The 15,742-nt window shown below is 42.9% G+C and overlaps 1 protein-coding gene across 3 annotated transcripts; it reads left to right on the top strand.

Moving 5' to 3' along the window:
- The first annotated feature begins 1,313 nt into the window (after nt 1-1,313).
- Nucleotides 1,314-12,212, top strand: RBM24 (RNA binding motif protein 24). Of its 3 annotated transcripts, XM_074871485.1 has the most exons (5): nt 1,591-1,900; nt 2,449-2,572; nt 3,677-3,731; nt 9,182-9,233; nt 10,106-10,401. In XM_074871485.1, the coding sequence occupies exons 1-5, from the start codon at nt 1,733-1,735 to the stop codon at nt 10,259-10,261; spliced, it is 555 nt and encodes a 184-aa protein (XP_074727586.1). In that variant the 5' UTR covers nt 1,591-1,732; the 3' UTR covers nt 10,262-10,401. The 3 variants fall into 3 exon arrangements, with proteins under 3 accessions (XP_074727596.1, XP_074727586.1, XP_074727575.1); XM_074871495.1 differs by lacking the exon at nt 9,182-9,233 and having other exon boundaries at nt 1,314-1,877; nt 10,106-12,212; XM_074871474.1 differs by lacking the exon at nt 9,182-9,233 and having other exon boundaries at nt 10,106-12,212.
- The last annotated feature ends 3,530 nt before the right edge of the window (nt 12,213-15,742 follow it).

Raw genomic sequence — 15,742 nt, forward strand, 5'->3', positions numbered from 1 at the left:
TGGGCTAGCATGTAAGTTCAGGTCACTGGGCCAGAGTTTAAGGTTACAATTAGCCCTTGTAAGCGAAGCGGCTGGAGTGTCAGGTTTAACACAATGTTCCAACATGAGAACCATGCTGGGAGAAATTTTGGGGCAAAGTTAGCTGGCCTTACTGCATTCAGGCCAAGGTTAAGGGCTTGTCATAGCTTGAGCTGAAAAGCAACATTTACGTCTGGGTCCTGCTAGGGTTGCTAGGCTTGAACTGGCGATAGTCCTAACATATTAAACCAAATAATTTAATCTGGAGAGTCTGAAGGATCAAGTAGGGTTTAGTGACAGCACAGTCTAGTACTGTACAGACCATTAGAACTAGGACAAGGACTGCTGAAAAAATCAAATGGGCCAAGGTTAGATACAGGGCAAGCAGGGCCTAAGTTTAGGGATAAGTGTTGCCATCATTGTTAACGTTTGGTACTGGAGGGGCTGAAGAGCTTTGTGAAATCCCTCCTGCAACTGATGCATTGCTCTTTTTTCTAAGGGAGAAATGGACTTCACAGGAAAAAGTCTAACAGACAGAGGAAGCAGGAGAAAGAGGAAAAAGAGACACCGACCAGTACTTACCAAGATTTTGGGACCACAAGGGAACTGCTTAGAAGGCTATACACATGTGCACATCTGTTTTCCCCCAATCTTTAACCTTCCTCCCATCCTTCCTGTCTCCCTGTGAGTCTCCCTTCCCCCCAACGCCCACAGTCCTCTGCCTCTCCATGTCACACAGACGTTCCTTTCTTTTTGTTCCTCTGCAACCTTCCCAGTCCCAGCACAGGGCAGAGGCAGCAAGAGAGGAGAAAAACAAGGGAAGAAGCTTCACCGCTTTTTTTTTTCATCCCGCGTCCAAACCAATAACAAGAACAACCACCACCACCACCACCACAGCGGTAATAATGGAAGCGCTGCGGCACGGTAGCTGTGCTAGCCTGGGGAGAGAGGTAAGTGAGGGGCACAGGGGCTTCACCACCAGCCCTCGGGGAGGGATGGCAGCATTTGCGGACCGCCAAGCGGTGGCCCCGCAAGACCCTGCCCCCCGGCACTTCGCACCTGCCCAAGCCTGGAGCGAACCTGCCCCGGGGGGCACCGCGCCTCCCCCCCGGGGGGCACCTCCGAGGCAGCCCCTTTGCCCGGCGGCTCCGCGGGCAGGCTCCCGCCGCACGGGGGGGGGGCATCCAGCTGTTGCCAACAGCTGTCTGTGTGTCAGCCCCGGCAGGGCCGCGACCGAGCGCGGGGTCCGCCCCGCTGCCGTCCCCGCCCCTGCGAGGAGGAGGAGGAACCGAGAGTGCCCGACCCGGTGGCTTTTAGGGGGGGGAGGCCACTCAGTTGTTAGCGCCCAGGCCCTGCGCTTCTCTTCCAGCGGCTGCATCTGCTCGTTTCCAGCGCTACGGCCGCCAGGCTGGCTGCTGCCCGGCCTCCCCTCCTCCTTTTGCCGGTACCTACCTCAAAACCTCCGGAGGCTGCGGGGCTCCGCTCTTGAAGGAGGAGGAAGCTGGGTTTGCAAAGGCAAAAGGGAATTGCATTGTAACTGGGTGGCGGGGGGAAAGCGGGGGGGTGCGGAGAGGAGAAAAGGAAAAATTAGAAGAGAACAAAAAAAAAAGAGCGGGGCTGACTCTGGAAGCGGGTCTCGCCGGGCAGGACCCGCACGCCCCGGCGGCCACGCGTGGGTGCAGAGCGCGGCGCGGCGCGCAGGGCCGGGCAGAAGATGCACACGACGCAGAAGGACACCACTTACACCAAGATCTTCGTCGGGGGCTTGCCCTACCACACCACCGACTCCAGCCTGCGCAAGTACTTCGAGGTCTTCGGGGACATCGAGGAGGCGGTGGTCATCACCGACCGGCAGACGGGCAAGTCCCGGGGATACGGCTTTGTAAGTGCGGGGCGGGGGGCGCGGGGGGGTGGCCGCATGGGCACCGCGGAGAAACTTCGGCGGGGACCGGGCAGCCCCGGGCTCGGGGGGGCGCGGGGTGTCGGGCACATTGGCTTTTTTCTTTTTTTTTTTTTTTCTTTTTTTTTTTCTCTCTCCCTGCTGGTGAGTTTGGAGAGAGGCGGGGGAGGCGGCGGCGGGGGGGGGTGAATGACTGAAAAAGGAGATTGAGGGGGGAATTGCCTAATTTCTCGCAGCGCCTCCAGCGCGCCTGTTGCTCCCTGATAGGGCCGCGGCGGGGGTTTATCAGCCGGCGGCGGAGCTCGGCCCGCGTCCTCCGCCCTGCGCCGGCCGCGGCTCCCCGGCTGCCCCGCTCCCTGGCTCCCCCGCTCCCCGGCGACCCGCTCGACGGGCCGGGGCCGGGGGGGGGCCTCCTCGCCGCCCCGTCTGACCCCCAACACCGCCCGGGGGGCAACCGCGTGGCCGCCGTGGGCGAGGGGCTTCTCCTTCCCCGCGGAAAGGGGATCTAACGCGCAGCGTCGCCCGTTAAGGTCACCATGGCTGACAGAGCTGCGGCTGAAAGGGCTTGTAAGGACCCCAACCCCATCATCGACGGCAGGAAAGCCAACGTGAACCTGGCCTACCTGGGCGCCAAGCCGCGGATAATGCAGCCAGGTGAGGAAGCGGCCCTCAACGGCTTTTCTCTCCGTAGCTCAGGTTTCCGAAGAGAGTAAAACTTTAAAAAGGTTGCGCTGTCCTGCACTTTGCTGAAGTACACTCACTGTTTGGGTGTGCTGCGGTTTGGATTTTTAAATGCCACGCGTAGTTACTTTCTGGCTATTTTGTACATGTGCCTTATTTAAAAACGAAAAGCAATTGGAGATTAAATATCTGCACTTCCCCAGGAGGACTTCCACAGCTCAGACGCTTCATTGGTTATTCCTACTGCTGGGAATGTGGTGGTGCTGACCATTTACAGTATCGTTGCAGGGAAAGATTGGCCTAGGAATGAATCGCTTCCAATGTGTGCGGTCTTATTAATACAAACAGTATCTTAATGCAAACTGCTCAAACAGATGGGAGCTATTATGCAGACTTTAAAATGAAACGGCTCCTCCTAAGACCACATCTGAGCTGATCTGATGTCCTAGCCACTTCCCAAAGTGCTGCTTTGCAGCACGAGCAACAGGAGCGCAGAGTGTGTGCACGCCTGTGCTCTGAAGGAGGCTGCTCTGAATTCCCATGTGCTTTGCCCAAGGAACGCTTGTGCGAGTAATTAAGTGCCCACCAAGGAAAGAAGGGCGTTATGCTTGCACACTTGAAGGACAGAAATGAAGTTAGGATTTGACCGCCCATGCTAAGTCCTCATGAGTAGAGATGGCTCAAATTTAAGTCTGTAGAAAGTACACAAATACACTGATGAATAGAAAGTACCATATAATCCTTCAGAGGCTAAAGTTGGGGACCAGAATGGAGCACAAAATAAAATGTGAATGAAAACCTGTGCTTGTTTAGAAAAAGTTGTTCTTCCAAACATCTTTAGGAAAGTGTATGCTTTACTGTTTTAAGTTTTGCATGCACATAAGTGTGTGTGGGGGGGTGTGTATATGGATTGATACATTTTGCTATCTAATTTCTGTTTCTACAGCCTTTCAGACATCGTCACTGGACGTTGTTAGTGAAGGCTGTTACTCCCCGTTTGTGTGTGTGTGTATATATAGCATAATAAGTGGCCAAATGAACACCCGTACAGAGAATGTGATGTGTTTTTGTTGGTAGGTTTTGCCTTTGGTGTCCAGCAGCTTCATCCGGCTCTCATACAGAGGCCTTTTGGGTAAGTCTGTTCAATGGGACCTCAAACAGGGGAGGAAAAATCTTATTTTAAGAAAGGAAATAAAAAGTATGATCCTTGAAGGCCTCTTGCAGTAGCATCCTTAAAACTGACCAGCCATGCTGAAGTTCTCAGACTTATAAATGTATACCCGTAAATGCACTCACCTTGTCGGTCATGTTCTAAATGCCACAGCTGAGTCAAGTTGTGTGGGACGTGTCCCTTCCACCTAAGCAGTCCAGTCCCGTATGACCCTATGATAAAACAAGGAGGTATGACTTGATGCAAGATTGCTGTGCCCCATTTCTCTTTTTTCAGCTTGACTCAATGTTATTTATCTCTTTCTAATCTGACAGGGATCGTTTACAGTTAAGATAACTGATCAGAAGGATATGATGATAAGAGGTGGAATAGTTCTGTTTGGAATTAAACTCTGTAACCAGTAGACTCAAACACAAACAAGCTAAAATGGTGATTAACGATGCATGTATGTTTTTTTCATATAGTCAATAGACCTCCGTGTGCTTTTTTTTTTTTATTTATTACAGTAATGAAGTGGTGTTGATAGCTAAACTGTGTGCTTTTATTTAATTGAAAGAGCTGTAGTGAAAGTTTTCGGGGGGGGTCCTTTTAATTTTGTTTTTGTTGTTGAGGAGTGACTTTGCCATGGGGAGCAAAGGGCCTTTTTTTTTTTTTCCTTGCTTTCAAGCTGTAGCCTGTGACTTTTTTAACCGTATTTTGTAGTGAGTGCTAAATTGTGTGACTTCTTGATTTTTAAGTAAATCAACGTATTGCTTGCATGTTCATAATTTTTTGGGGATGGGGGGTTGTTCTTGGGAGGGGTGTGGAGCTCCTTATTAACAATGTGCGTCCATTTGGGCTTTCTAATTTGAGATTTTTTTTTCCTTCAATCTGTCTTTAATATGTAGCACATTTCTCCTTTACTTGAGTATACTATTCCTAAATAGATCTAACTCTCGCTTCTTATAAGCATATAATTAGGAGGTGAAGTCTGCTTTAAACTTTCCATACAGTGTCACTTCACTAATGCACACTGACTGAGAAACTCATTGCAAAATAATGCATTTTGCTAATTAATGAGTAAGCTAACAATAAAGTAGGGAAAATGCGTCACAAATGTATTTTGTTTATTTGACTAGAACAGCTTTAGAATATTGTACCTATCTGTTATTAAGCAACAATAGCTTCTCAGTAGTTTGATTTGTCAAAACGGTAGGAAACAGTTCCTGTCCTCAAAACTGTAGGAATAAGTTTTCCTAGAAACTTTACGTACTTTTTAAAGAGTGTTGATTCTTCTGAGACATGTGGGGAGGTTGTGGAAAACTTTTTGTCTTTTTTTTTTTCTTCTTATGATTATCCACTACTGTATTTTGTTCGACTTCTTTGAAGTGTGAGGAGACGACAGTGTATATGCAGTGATCAGTTTATGATGCCTGCGCTAAGGTAGGCAGGAGGCGGAGCGCGTTGTCTCTGGAGCTGCTAAAGCACTCGTTGCAAAGAGGAAGCAGTGGATTGCACGGGGATCAGTGGTGGAGAGACTGACTATTTGCTGAGCACAACAGAAAAGGAGAACCTGTGGCAATCCCTTGCTTAAAGGACTGTGCAAATGCAGGGCTCTTTCTTGCTTTCCTTACCCAGAGCCAACAACTCATCAAGTGAATCGTGTTTAGGTCAGGGAAATTCTTCCAGCAGGCCGAATAAAGATTTATTTCTAATGCAGTGTACATAAATCTGAAGAAAAGGACTGCTGGTCACAGGGTCATGTATATATGAAATTGGTCATTTATAATCCTTGGCTTTTGCCTTTCTTTTACTATGTGGATACAAAGGAGATTACTAATACTGTTTCCTCCTCAAAATTTCCAATGACCTGTACCTTTTCTAAAGAATGTAGTTCAGATTAATAAGAAGAACATTCATTAGGATGAAGGAACATCTTCATTCACTATATTCCTTGACAGTAAGAGGGGTTGTTTAGTGCTTACTTGAATCTACTTTTATTGAAGAGTTCACTCTGGGAGGATGTTACATGGATTGCACTGAAATATATGGTCACCTTAAAGCCTTTCTTCCTCCTGTGCAGTTGCACTTTTAAAAGTACACTTTACTAATATGCTGTTTAAAATGGGTCACAGTGGTGAGTCACTATCAATACTCTGCTAATCCATACACAAAAGCTCCAAATGTTTTGTGGATTGTTTTTTTTTTTTTCCTACCAGAGTGCAAATCAGTGAGGTGCTGCCATATTCTGGTATGGTCAGCAGTGTTTTGATATGGTTCTTCACCTATCAAACAAGAAACTGAAAACAATTGGATTATGTTACATTACTTTTACTGAGAAGATGCAGAAGTACAATATTCTGAATTAAGTACGACATTATTTTGGTGGAGGGAGCCAGAAACTAGATTAGCTTCAATGCATGAAGCATTTAAAATGCTGGGAATTTTTCTTTATTCAGTGCTGCAGAGACCAATTCATCCACCAAATAACATTTCTCCCTGCTCTTTACATTCAGCATCTATCTTGGTGTGTTTCGTAGAAAGCTGTTTGATCACAGGACTGGTTATCTATACAGCTCAGTTTTCAGGATTGTTTATTAAAATACCATCTCTGAACTCAGTAGGAATTTATGAAGGGGGAAGATTACTTTGCCTCCTAAGATAGCTTTTCTCATTTTGCTTATGTAATTTTTACTTTAACATTGGGGGGAAAATATGGGGTTATACAGAGGTATTGGTCTAGGATATGACTTGTTCTGTTGGAGAGATTTTTTCCCCATTATTTTCTGTCTAAAATTTGCACTTCCATCAAAATGAGAACATTCCTACCATTTTTAATAAGACCAGAGTTAAATCCAAAGTTATTAAGTTCATTATGAAATGGTTAGCTGATACTACCAGCTTGGTATTATCTTCCAAGAGATAGGCAACTCTGCCTTTCTTAAAAGAGAAGGAAAAGCCCTCTCCTGAGTTTATGATCAAAAGACCTGTATAATACTAGACTACGGATAATCTGGAAAGAGGGTATGAAGCCGGAACAGTCAGAAGTTAACCTGCAGAATGCTACATATTCTCTTAATGGTATCAGGCACAAATTTAAAAGGAAGCATATTAAGGGTCTTGTATGTCTTGATGTTTACGTAGCCTATTTCTGCTATAAGGCAAGCTGTGCATTGGTGAAAAACTACTCTTTATGCTTACAAAACCAGATGATACAATGCAAGGGCCAAAGCAAAACATTTCGTTCAAAGTTAAAGATCTACTTTCCCAAGAATTTAATGTTGAGAGTTAATGATGTGCTACTACTGCTGAATTTCTATATGCCACAGCTCTCTGCATCAGTCTAGAAAGTCCTTTCTTTCCTTTGAAACAATTAGCCTTCACTTTATTATTGCTTATAGGATTATTTTTGAAGTCTTAGTTAAACACAAATCCTCTGTTATATAAACAGTAAAGGGTCTTAAGGCACATGGCAGGAGTGTATGTCATTCAATTTTGAATATCCGAAAGCTGCATTTACTGCTAAAGTCAAATGTGGCTTCCCTTTTCCTTTATTGCAAAAGTGTAAAACAGTAAACATACGTTCCAAAATAAAAACTACTGCCAGGAAAGAAAGTTTAAACCATGTATAATCTTCACACTCTTACTCTCAAAAGGAAAGCTTTTATTTAAAATTAAGGATACTAAAGACATCCAGCATAACTGGGAATTGCTTTTTCAGCTTTTGACCTGGCAGAGCATTAAAAGCAGTTGGGTTCTGAATGGCTGAGATCTAGATGTGCTGGCCTCTGCAGTAGGTAGAAATTTACTTTGGCCATATAAAGCCATTTTACTTGACTCAAAACAGTTGTAGCATGACAGATGATCAAAAATAGCCCCACTGCAGCTTATGCTGTCAATCATGATGTGTGAAATGGCATGGTGGTGAGGAGCCTGCACAGGGTTTATGTTTATTGTAGGGTAAGATGTGGCAAACAGATAATGTTTCATAACTTCACCACCTGTTAGTTTCTTGGCTTAAATAAAACAAGTCACAAGAGTTTAAGTGGGAGCACATGTATCTTTCTGTCTTGCTCAAGGATACGGCCGAGTGTCCTAATGTCTTCAGAAAATCTTACTAACATCAGTTCAAGTCAACACAAGCAGCTAGATAAGCTTGTTTACTGTCTCTTCTGTTAGAATTACTCTTTCATAAATGCTGTATGTAAAGATTCCGTTGATGTGGTGTTAAAGGGACTCAATGATGCAGAAGAGGCTCTCGGTGATTTCAAAATTGATTTTAGACCTCTTTTCTTAATACTTAAAAAATGCGGTATTATATTTATTAGGATTGTACTTGATTGGTGACCAGTACAAAATGCTTGTTTATGCTCATCCATTTTGTATGGAGAGCTCAGGTAATGATGTGTATTTAAATGCACAGAGCCAGCTTAAGTATGCTTCAAATGCACTTCTGGCTAATCACTTCATAAATTAGGTGAGTGTTAAAAACCCAACTTACTTTTGTTTTATGTTTTCTTTCCCTTCCCAATCCCTATTTGTCACTTTTTTTTTTTTCATTTCTCCCTTCACACAGTAGAAAATTAATTTCATTGACATGTTGGGTTTTTATGATTGTGGTGTTCATGTCTTAAACACGGCAACTGAACATTTCTCTCTGCTAATATTCCTATTCAATCAACTGAGCTCTTTTTTTCTTAAAAAGAAAACTAGGCTGTTCTAAAGCCTGACTATCACTTATTTTAAACTATGTTTTGCTATGAATCTAGTTGACAGTGTCCCTTCTGATTGAAATGTTTCCTTGTTGACCACTTAAGTAAATCTTGAAGCTATTTTAAAAATGAAACCAACCAAAAAACCCCTTTCCATTAAATCTTGAATTTGGAGAAAAGAGGACAGTTTTTACCGTTGCAATTTGCATCTGTGCTTACAGTGCGCTAAAAGGTTGGTGCAGTCTTTAGAGCTGTCTGTAAAGGTAAAGTTCAGTATGAAATAGTAGTAAATCTGCACAAGCAGTTTTTTATGGATTTCTAAAGATTTACTGCCTGGAAAGAAGTTGCATATATGAAGGACTTCTCTGTGGAAATCCAGATGCAAGACAGGGTTATGAATGTAAAATGAGAATTATATATGAGTATATTATTTTTTAAAATCATATTATATGATAAAATACAACTATGAGATGAACTTGTACATACAGTTGTGTGCTAAGACAATGATGTGGCCAGTTTTCAAAACTGAAGGGCTAAGTAAACAAGCCAAGGAATCAAGTTTTGAGACTTGGAGAAGATGGGAAAGTGTGTATTGATCTGTTCAGAATGGTTATTTCTTAAGCTGTAAATTTATTTTTTTACTTTTGTTAAGCACCAGATCTATTTAGACTTAATCCTATGCCCACCTCCCAAAAACTCTATGCTGTATGTCTTGCATAGAAATAAACAAGCTGGCACAAAACAGGACATCAGTGGCCTGATAATCAAACAGGTTTGACCCTTGTGTCCTTATGAACTTTTATAAAAGTGTGATGCACATGTACTTAGGAGTCACTGTTATGGATTTTAATAGCATCTATGTAGCTTCCCCTCAATGGCCTCTTGTGACGGAGTGAGCTGCACTATCGTTCGTTTGGAAAGTGTGATTCTTGCTGTGTTTACCACACTTGTGAACTTTATTTAAACTCCTTTGTCGCCTGTGTTGGTTTTTTTTCTTATTTTTAATAAGGGTGACTGAGGTTGCAGAGAAATTAATGTGTGCTGAGTCTGCATAGCAACTTAAGTAGGGTTGCCACAATACACTCTTTCTCCCTCCCCTGCCCTGAGAAGACTTTTCATAAAGTCAGGGTTCGACCATTTTGTTGCCTTATTGGCTATTGTCAAACTCCTTTAATAGTGATGCTGTCAAACTGCTCAGTTACTAATAATAAAAGTATTGCAGGAAATAATTTTACTAAGAGTTGAGTAGTTAAGTGAGAAGCAGGGTAATAAAAATGACTTACAGGTGTTTTGAAAAACAAATACTGCAATTTTCCAGATGGAATAACCAAGCTTACTCCTTTAGAGTTGTCTTAAAACTGACATCAGTAACCCTGGTCCTTCTAAAGATTTTAATAGCATTAGACATAATATCCTCAAGCAAAATTAAACACTCCTATTTAATTCAGCTATATTGCTGTGCTTTGGAGCGATGCATCTCTTCGGGCCAGTGAACTGATAATTGGTCCATTGAGTCTAGTTATTGTGGCAACCCTATGCACATAACAACAACTAAATTGAGTTTGTTTTAGTTCGGAGTATGGATATGACGCTTAGGCGCTGACTCGCGTTCCAACTCTAACTCCCTCTCCCATCTTTCAACAGGATACCTGCTCACTATGTCTATCCACAGGCTTTTGTGCAGCCCGGAGTGGTAATCCCCCACGTTCAGCCCGCAGCAGCCGCTGCTTCCACTACGCCCTACATCGATTACACCGGAGCTGCGTACGCCCAGTACTCGGCTGCCGCAGCCGCCTATGAGCAGTACCCGTACGCCGCCTCGCCGGCTGCTGCTGCCGGGTACGTGGCGGCGGGGGGCTACGGCTACGCCGTGCAGCAGCCCATCACCGCAGCAGCACCTGGGACGGCCGCCGCAGCCGCTGCCGCATTTGGCCAGTACCAGCCCCAACAGCTGCAGACAGACCGTATGCAATAGCAGATGGACTCCTGAAGGAAGCTCTTTCTTTCTCTTCCTCTTTTCAGCCTTCCAGTATAAGTAGTTAATCAGAGACAATTGATATTAACTAAGGAGCTTTAAGGAAAGCAATGCTATTGCGAAACTAAAGATTTTTATTCCACTGTCTTCATACAGTATGCATCCAAATCATGTTGTTAGATGGGAGGGGTAGTGCGGCATGTCTAGTTTCAAGTATCAAGCCAGAAGAAAATGGGAAAAAAAATACTGTACTGTCATGAAAGAGTGGCAGGAGTAGCAATGGGACTTCATATTTTCAAACAAACAGACGAACCAAAAAAAGCAAAGGTGTACGTTTTACAGTATCAGGGAAGCAAAACTGCCTTTTATAAGTAAGAAAATGATATTTGAAAAGTTTGAACCAGGGAAAAAACTGAGTCAGCAATATGTAATCTTTATCCATTTTAAGAGGAAACGAGCTTAAAGCACTGATTGTCCTTTCTAGCTTTCAGAAGTTGTCTTCGTGAGATAGTACCTTCTCACTGTCTCACTAACGGGCATCGAACAACCCAAGGAAGATGGCCGGCTAGTAAGATGGCGGACAGGCACCAAAGTTATTTTCTTCTCTGTCCTCTGGATGAGTGGAACTATGGAGCAAGTGATGTGGAAGTAAGGGGTGCAACAGCTGTAGAGACAATCAATAACACAGACAGTTCTGGACAGAACACATCACTCGTGCTCATGTGATGAGCTTGTCACATCCTAATCCCTCGCCCCATCCTGTTTCACTTTTGGGAAACTTTAACTGCTGGTGTCAGCTATTCTGATTCTAAAATAGGATCAGCCCTTTACTACAACAGCCTTCTCTTTCTATTTATTGCATCTATTCGTAACTTGTGAATAAAGGCAGGAAGAAGCTTAATGAATTAAAACCTTTAAGAACTGTTTTAAGGGAATTTTCTTTTCTGAAACCATTTGTACAATTTTAATATCTATTTCAGGATTATTTAAAATATTTATTAGCAAACATACAGTACACGAGGCGACTTTTGTTACCAAGACTGCTGTTCTTGAAGGGTTAATGGTATGTGATTTATACTGTGCCTTAATTGTTATGCTATTTAAAAAGAAATATTTATTTTGAAAGTTTTACTATGCTGCGCTCTAAAGAAAGCAACTTTAGATGTGACACTGTAAAATTATGTATTCATCTCATGGCATAAATTATTTAGTAGGCTTAGATGTAGCATATTAAATATTAACCTAATTAACTAAGGATGTTGACTTGGATTTATTTAAATTCAGTATGTGCACTGTATGAGGGTACTCTTAAATTAACACTTTTTTAGGTTTTTACATAAAATATTGCTAGTTCATTCTTTTTCCCTCTACTAGTTTTTCATGTAGACCTCTCAAATACATTAGTGCCGTTTTCTCACTCATCTGTATGTAGACTGACTATTTTTCCCTTTGCTAGAAAATGCTGCTTTACATTGTCCTGTGAAACTACAATACTTGCAATTTTTATTCTTGACCGAAATGGAATTTGATATTTTACACTGTATTGGATTTTTTTATACTTGAACAATTTCATACAAGGGAAGACAGGATAGCATTTTTATGGACTTTATCCAATGTCACTGGATTTATTTTAAGTATTCTGAATACTAGCCAGTGTTACAATGTAGACATGACTCTTCTGTGCATATTATTTATTCAGTATGTATATTGCCTTATAACATTTCAGATCTCTTAATCTATTCACTCGTATTAAAACAATAAAAAAATGTTGTCGCATCTTGTCTAGTGTTGTTTTTCCTCAAATCATCTTAGATCTTGTTTAGTTACAACTAGGGGGGCAACCTTTTATGTAATTTTCCTGATCTGTGGGGTGAATAGCAGCATATGCACTGACTTTAAATACTTTAAATACTGATACAAACTGTATTACATGGAGGAAATTCTACAGAGAAGATGGAGAAGATCCATCCTGGGAGTTATCATAAAATAATTTAGAGTGGAAGGAACTTTGGGAGGTACCAGGTTGCTTATGGCTTTGTCCAGTCAAGTCTTAAAATCTTCCATGTGGACACTGCACAACCCCTCTGGATAATCTATTCCACTACCTAATTATCCCCGTAGTGTCATTTTATTTCCTTCTATCTATCCAGAGCTTCCTCCGTTTATAACCTTTGGCTCCCATTCTTTGGCAGAGAGCCCAGCCCTATCTTCTCGGTAACCTCCTCCTAGAAACTGGGAAGTTGCTGTTCTCTTCCGCAGGCTGAACAAACCCCAGCGCCTCAGCCTCTCCTCACAAGTCTCATGCTTCAACCCCCAGCCATCCTGCTGGCCCACCAGTGGAGTCATACAAGTTTATCAACAGCTTTCATGTACTGGGAGAGTCGAGACTGGACCCACTCTGCCAGCTGTAGTCTAATGAGTGCTGAGTAAAAGGAAATCATTTCCTTCATCTGCCATTTGTGCTCCTGTTGATATGGTCTGATGCACTTTCACTGCTGCCAGAGTTTGCCAGTGGCAAACTCAGCCTACCCCAAGACTCCCATGCCCTTTTCAGCAGAGCTGCTACCAAGCCAGTCATGCCCTGGCCTATGCAGGGGGTTAGTCCGTCTGAGATGAAGGACTCTCTATTTGTCCTCGCTGAATTTCATGTCTGAATGGCAGGCCTGATCTCAAGCATATTGACTATATGGATGGTTGAGTCACCATCCCTGGAGGTATGTGTAGACGTGATGCTTAGGGACATGGTTTAGTGGTGGACTTGGCAGTGTTGGGTTAATGGTTGGACGTGATGATCCTAAGGGTTTTTTCTGACCTAAATGATTCTATGATTCTATAACTACACCTTCCATTTAGTATCATCGGTCTTCAGACCTGATAGTACTGCATCCTGTCTCTTCCTCTAGGTCACTGATAAAGATATCCGACAGGACAGACGCCCAAGGAACTCCATTGTAACCATCCTCCAGACAGAGCATGAGCCCATTTGACCAATGATCCAGTCAGTTCTTTGCCTATCTAGACTAGACCACCTGATAGTGGATACGAGGATTCTGTGGGAGACTACATGGAAAGGCTTGCTAAACTCAAGGTAGACGATACCTGCTTTCCCCTCATCCACAGATGAAGTCATCTCATCACAGGAGGCAATTAGGTTGGTCTGGCATCATTTACCCTTGTAAATCCATACTGGCTATTCCCAAGCACCACCTTCTCCTTCATGTACCCAGAAATTACTTCCAAGATTGCTCACTCTATGATTGTTCTGTAGTTCCCTAGATTGTCCTTCTTGCCCTTTCCGAAGATGGGTGCATGATCTGCCTTTCTCCAGTCATGGAAGACCTCCCCAGTCTCCATGACCTTTCAGTGATGATAGTGAGCAGCCTCACAATGACAACAGCCAACTCTCTTAGTACCCTTGGGTGCAGCCCATCTGGTCCCATGGATTTATGTGGATTGAGATTCCTCAAGAGGTCCCTGAATCAATCCCCTTCCACACCTGGAAGTTTCTTTTGTCCTTGAACCCTTCCTATAAGTACAAAGTATTGTTATTAAAAACCTAAAGGCCAGGGCACCTTTTTGCATATAGTACTTGAACCAGGAAGCATTAAAGTAGCTGCTCAGATCCAGTTGATGATAGATTTGTAATCTTTAGGGATACTCAACATTTCAGTATCAGTCCAAGCCACTAATGACCAAAAGCAGATGCCTGATGCCTGAAAGAAGCCTATGAGGAATGCATGACAGTCTTGGCCAATTCTTTGGGGAATGGGGAGATGTTCATATAATCTTCATATTGAAATTCATTACTGCAGCTGTCACTCTTACAGTGACTTCAGCAGAAGCACAGGCTTGACTGCAGAGCTTGAGCTGTTCTTTCATCCACAAAGTGGTCTTTTTCATCTGCAAAAGAGGTCAGAAATGAAACTGAAGTGATAGAAAAGACTTTTCCTGGTCTTGGGGTTAGACTTCATTTCACCATGGAGGATTATGAGACTCAGTTGTCCAGAACTGGTACGCTCACTAACATCCTGGGCTGATGCTGTCATGTTCTGTTCTTAACGAGTGCTTATAGCCTGGTTGCTGAGACGTGATGCTGATCTGCCTTTGCAATCTGACCTTAAGATCTGCGACCTTGCAGAGTGCAATGTAGTGTTCTTTCTGCTAAGAAGCATGTAAACAACCAGCAGGGAGGTGAGTAAGAAACAGTTAATAAATGCCATTTTCTACTCTCTTCTCCCATTTCTCTGCCCCCAAGAGGGCCTGCCTACAGGACATGGTATCAAGTAAAAATGAAATACAGAAGTCCCTCTGAGTGGAAGACAGGGAATACAGATAGCTTGGGAAACCGTGTGGCACAGTAACCTATTACTTGATATAGGATGAAGAAAGCATCTTTGTTCTACATATATAGACCCCTGTCAATGTCCTGGGACCTCCCCCTGCCTCCTTCTGGAGGTGACAGACACCCCAGGCTGGAGGGGAATGCTTGCTGTCCTGGAGGGGGACTGCATTGTGGTAAGCCACAAGAGGAACAGAATAAAAGTTTATGATTCAGTTCATAAAGGTCAATTGCATGCTGACTCTATAACTTGACAGATTAAATAACCTCAGCAAAAATGTAAATGTGCAAGTTCCACCAGCAAACTTAGCTTTGGGCATATAACATGAACCCTAACTCTCATTTTTGCTAAATGAGTAGCTGAATGTAAAATATACCTCAATAACACCTTACATACTTGAAACACAAATATTACCAGGAGCAAAATAAAATAACAAAGAAATGGCAGCACTTAATTGTGAAATATGTGAATAGTCAGCAGAAATGTTAGCATTTTACTTGAGAGATGGCAAATATGTAAGCAGCAAGAAATTGCACAAAATACAATTTCCAGTTGTGTTTCCAAAACCTTCAAAAGAGATTTTACACTGGAAAGGGAACAGTGCTGAGTTCCTTGCAGAGGGAGGAAAGGAGGGGGAAGTTGAAACTAGGAACGCCATCGTTAAGGAATATGTAGATCAAAAAAGGTGTAATGCCTTGAAAGGTTACACTGATAAATTGGCTGCTAGAATTGTAATTTTTCCTAATACTCCTATTTTCCTGTTAACTAGTGAACATGACTTGGCATTACTACAGTTCATTGTATCTAATTTTTATTGGATTTTTCAAACATGGGAAAGGACTATATTAGGATTAAAACATGATGCAACCATTCAAAGCACCTCTTCATCTTGTTCACCAGATGCTGAGCCATTTCAAACTGAGCAATTCTCTAGTTATGGTCAAAGCTTGGTGAGAAAAAACATTC

This window comes from Strix uralensis, chromosome 1 (assembly GCF_047716275.1).
Source record: "Strix uralensis isolate ZFMK-TIS-50842 chromosome 1, bStrUra1, whole genome shotgun sequence".
In the NCBI taxonomy this organism is placed as follows: Eukaryota; Metazoa; Chordata; class Aves; order Strigiformes; family Strigidae; genus Strix; species Strix uralensis.

Excerpts from the sequence above, each read along its gene's own strand:
- RBM24 (XM_074871474.1), top strand. The coding sequence starts at position 1,733 with ATGCACACGACGCAGAAGGACACCACTTACACCAAGATCTTCGTCGGG. Across the intron at positions 2,573-3,676 it reads GCCGCGGATAATGCAGCCAG|GTTTTGCCTTTGGTGTCCAG; the intron begins GTGAGGAAGCGG and ends TTTTGTTGGTAG. Across the intron at positions 3,732-10,105 it reads CTCATACAGAGGCCTTTTGG|GATACCTGCTCACTATGTCT; the intron begins GTAAGTCTGTTC and ends ATCTTTCAACAG.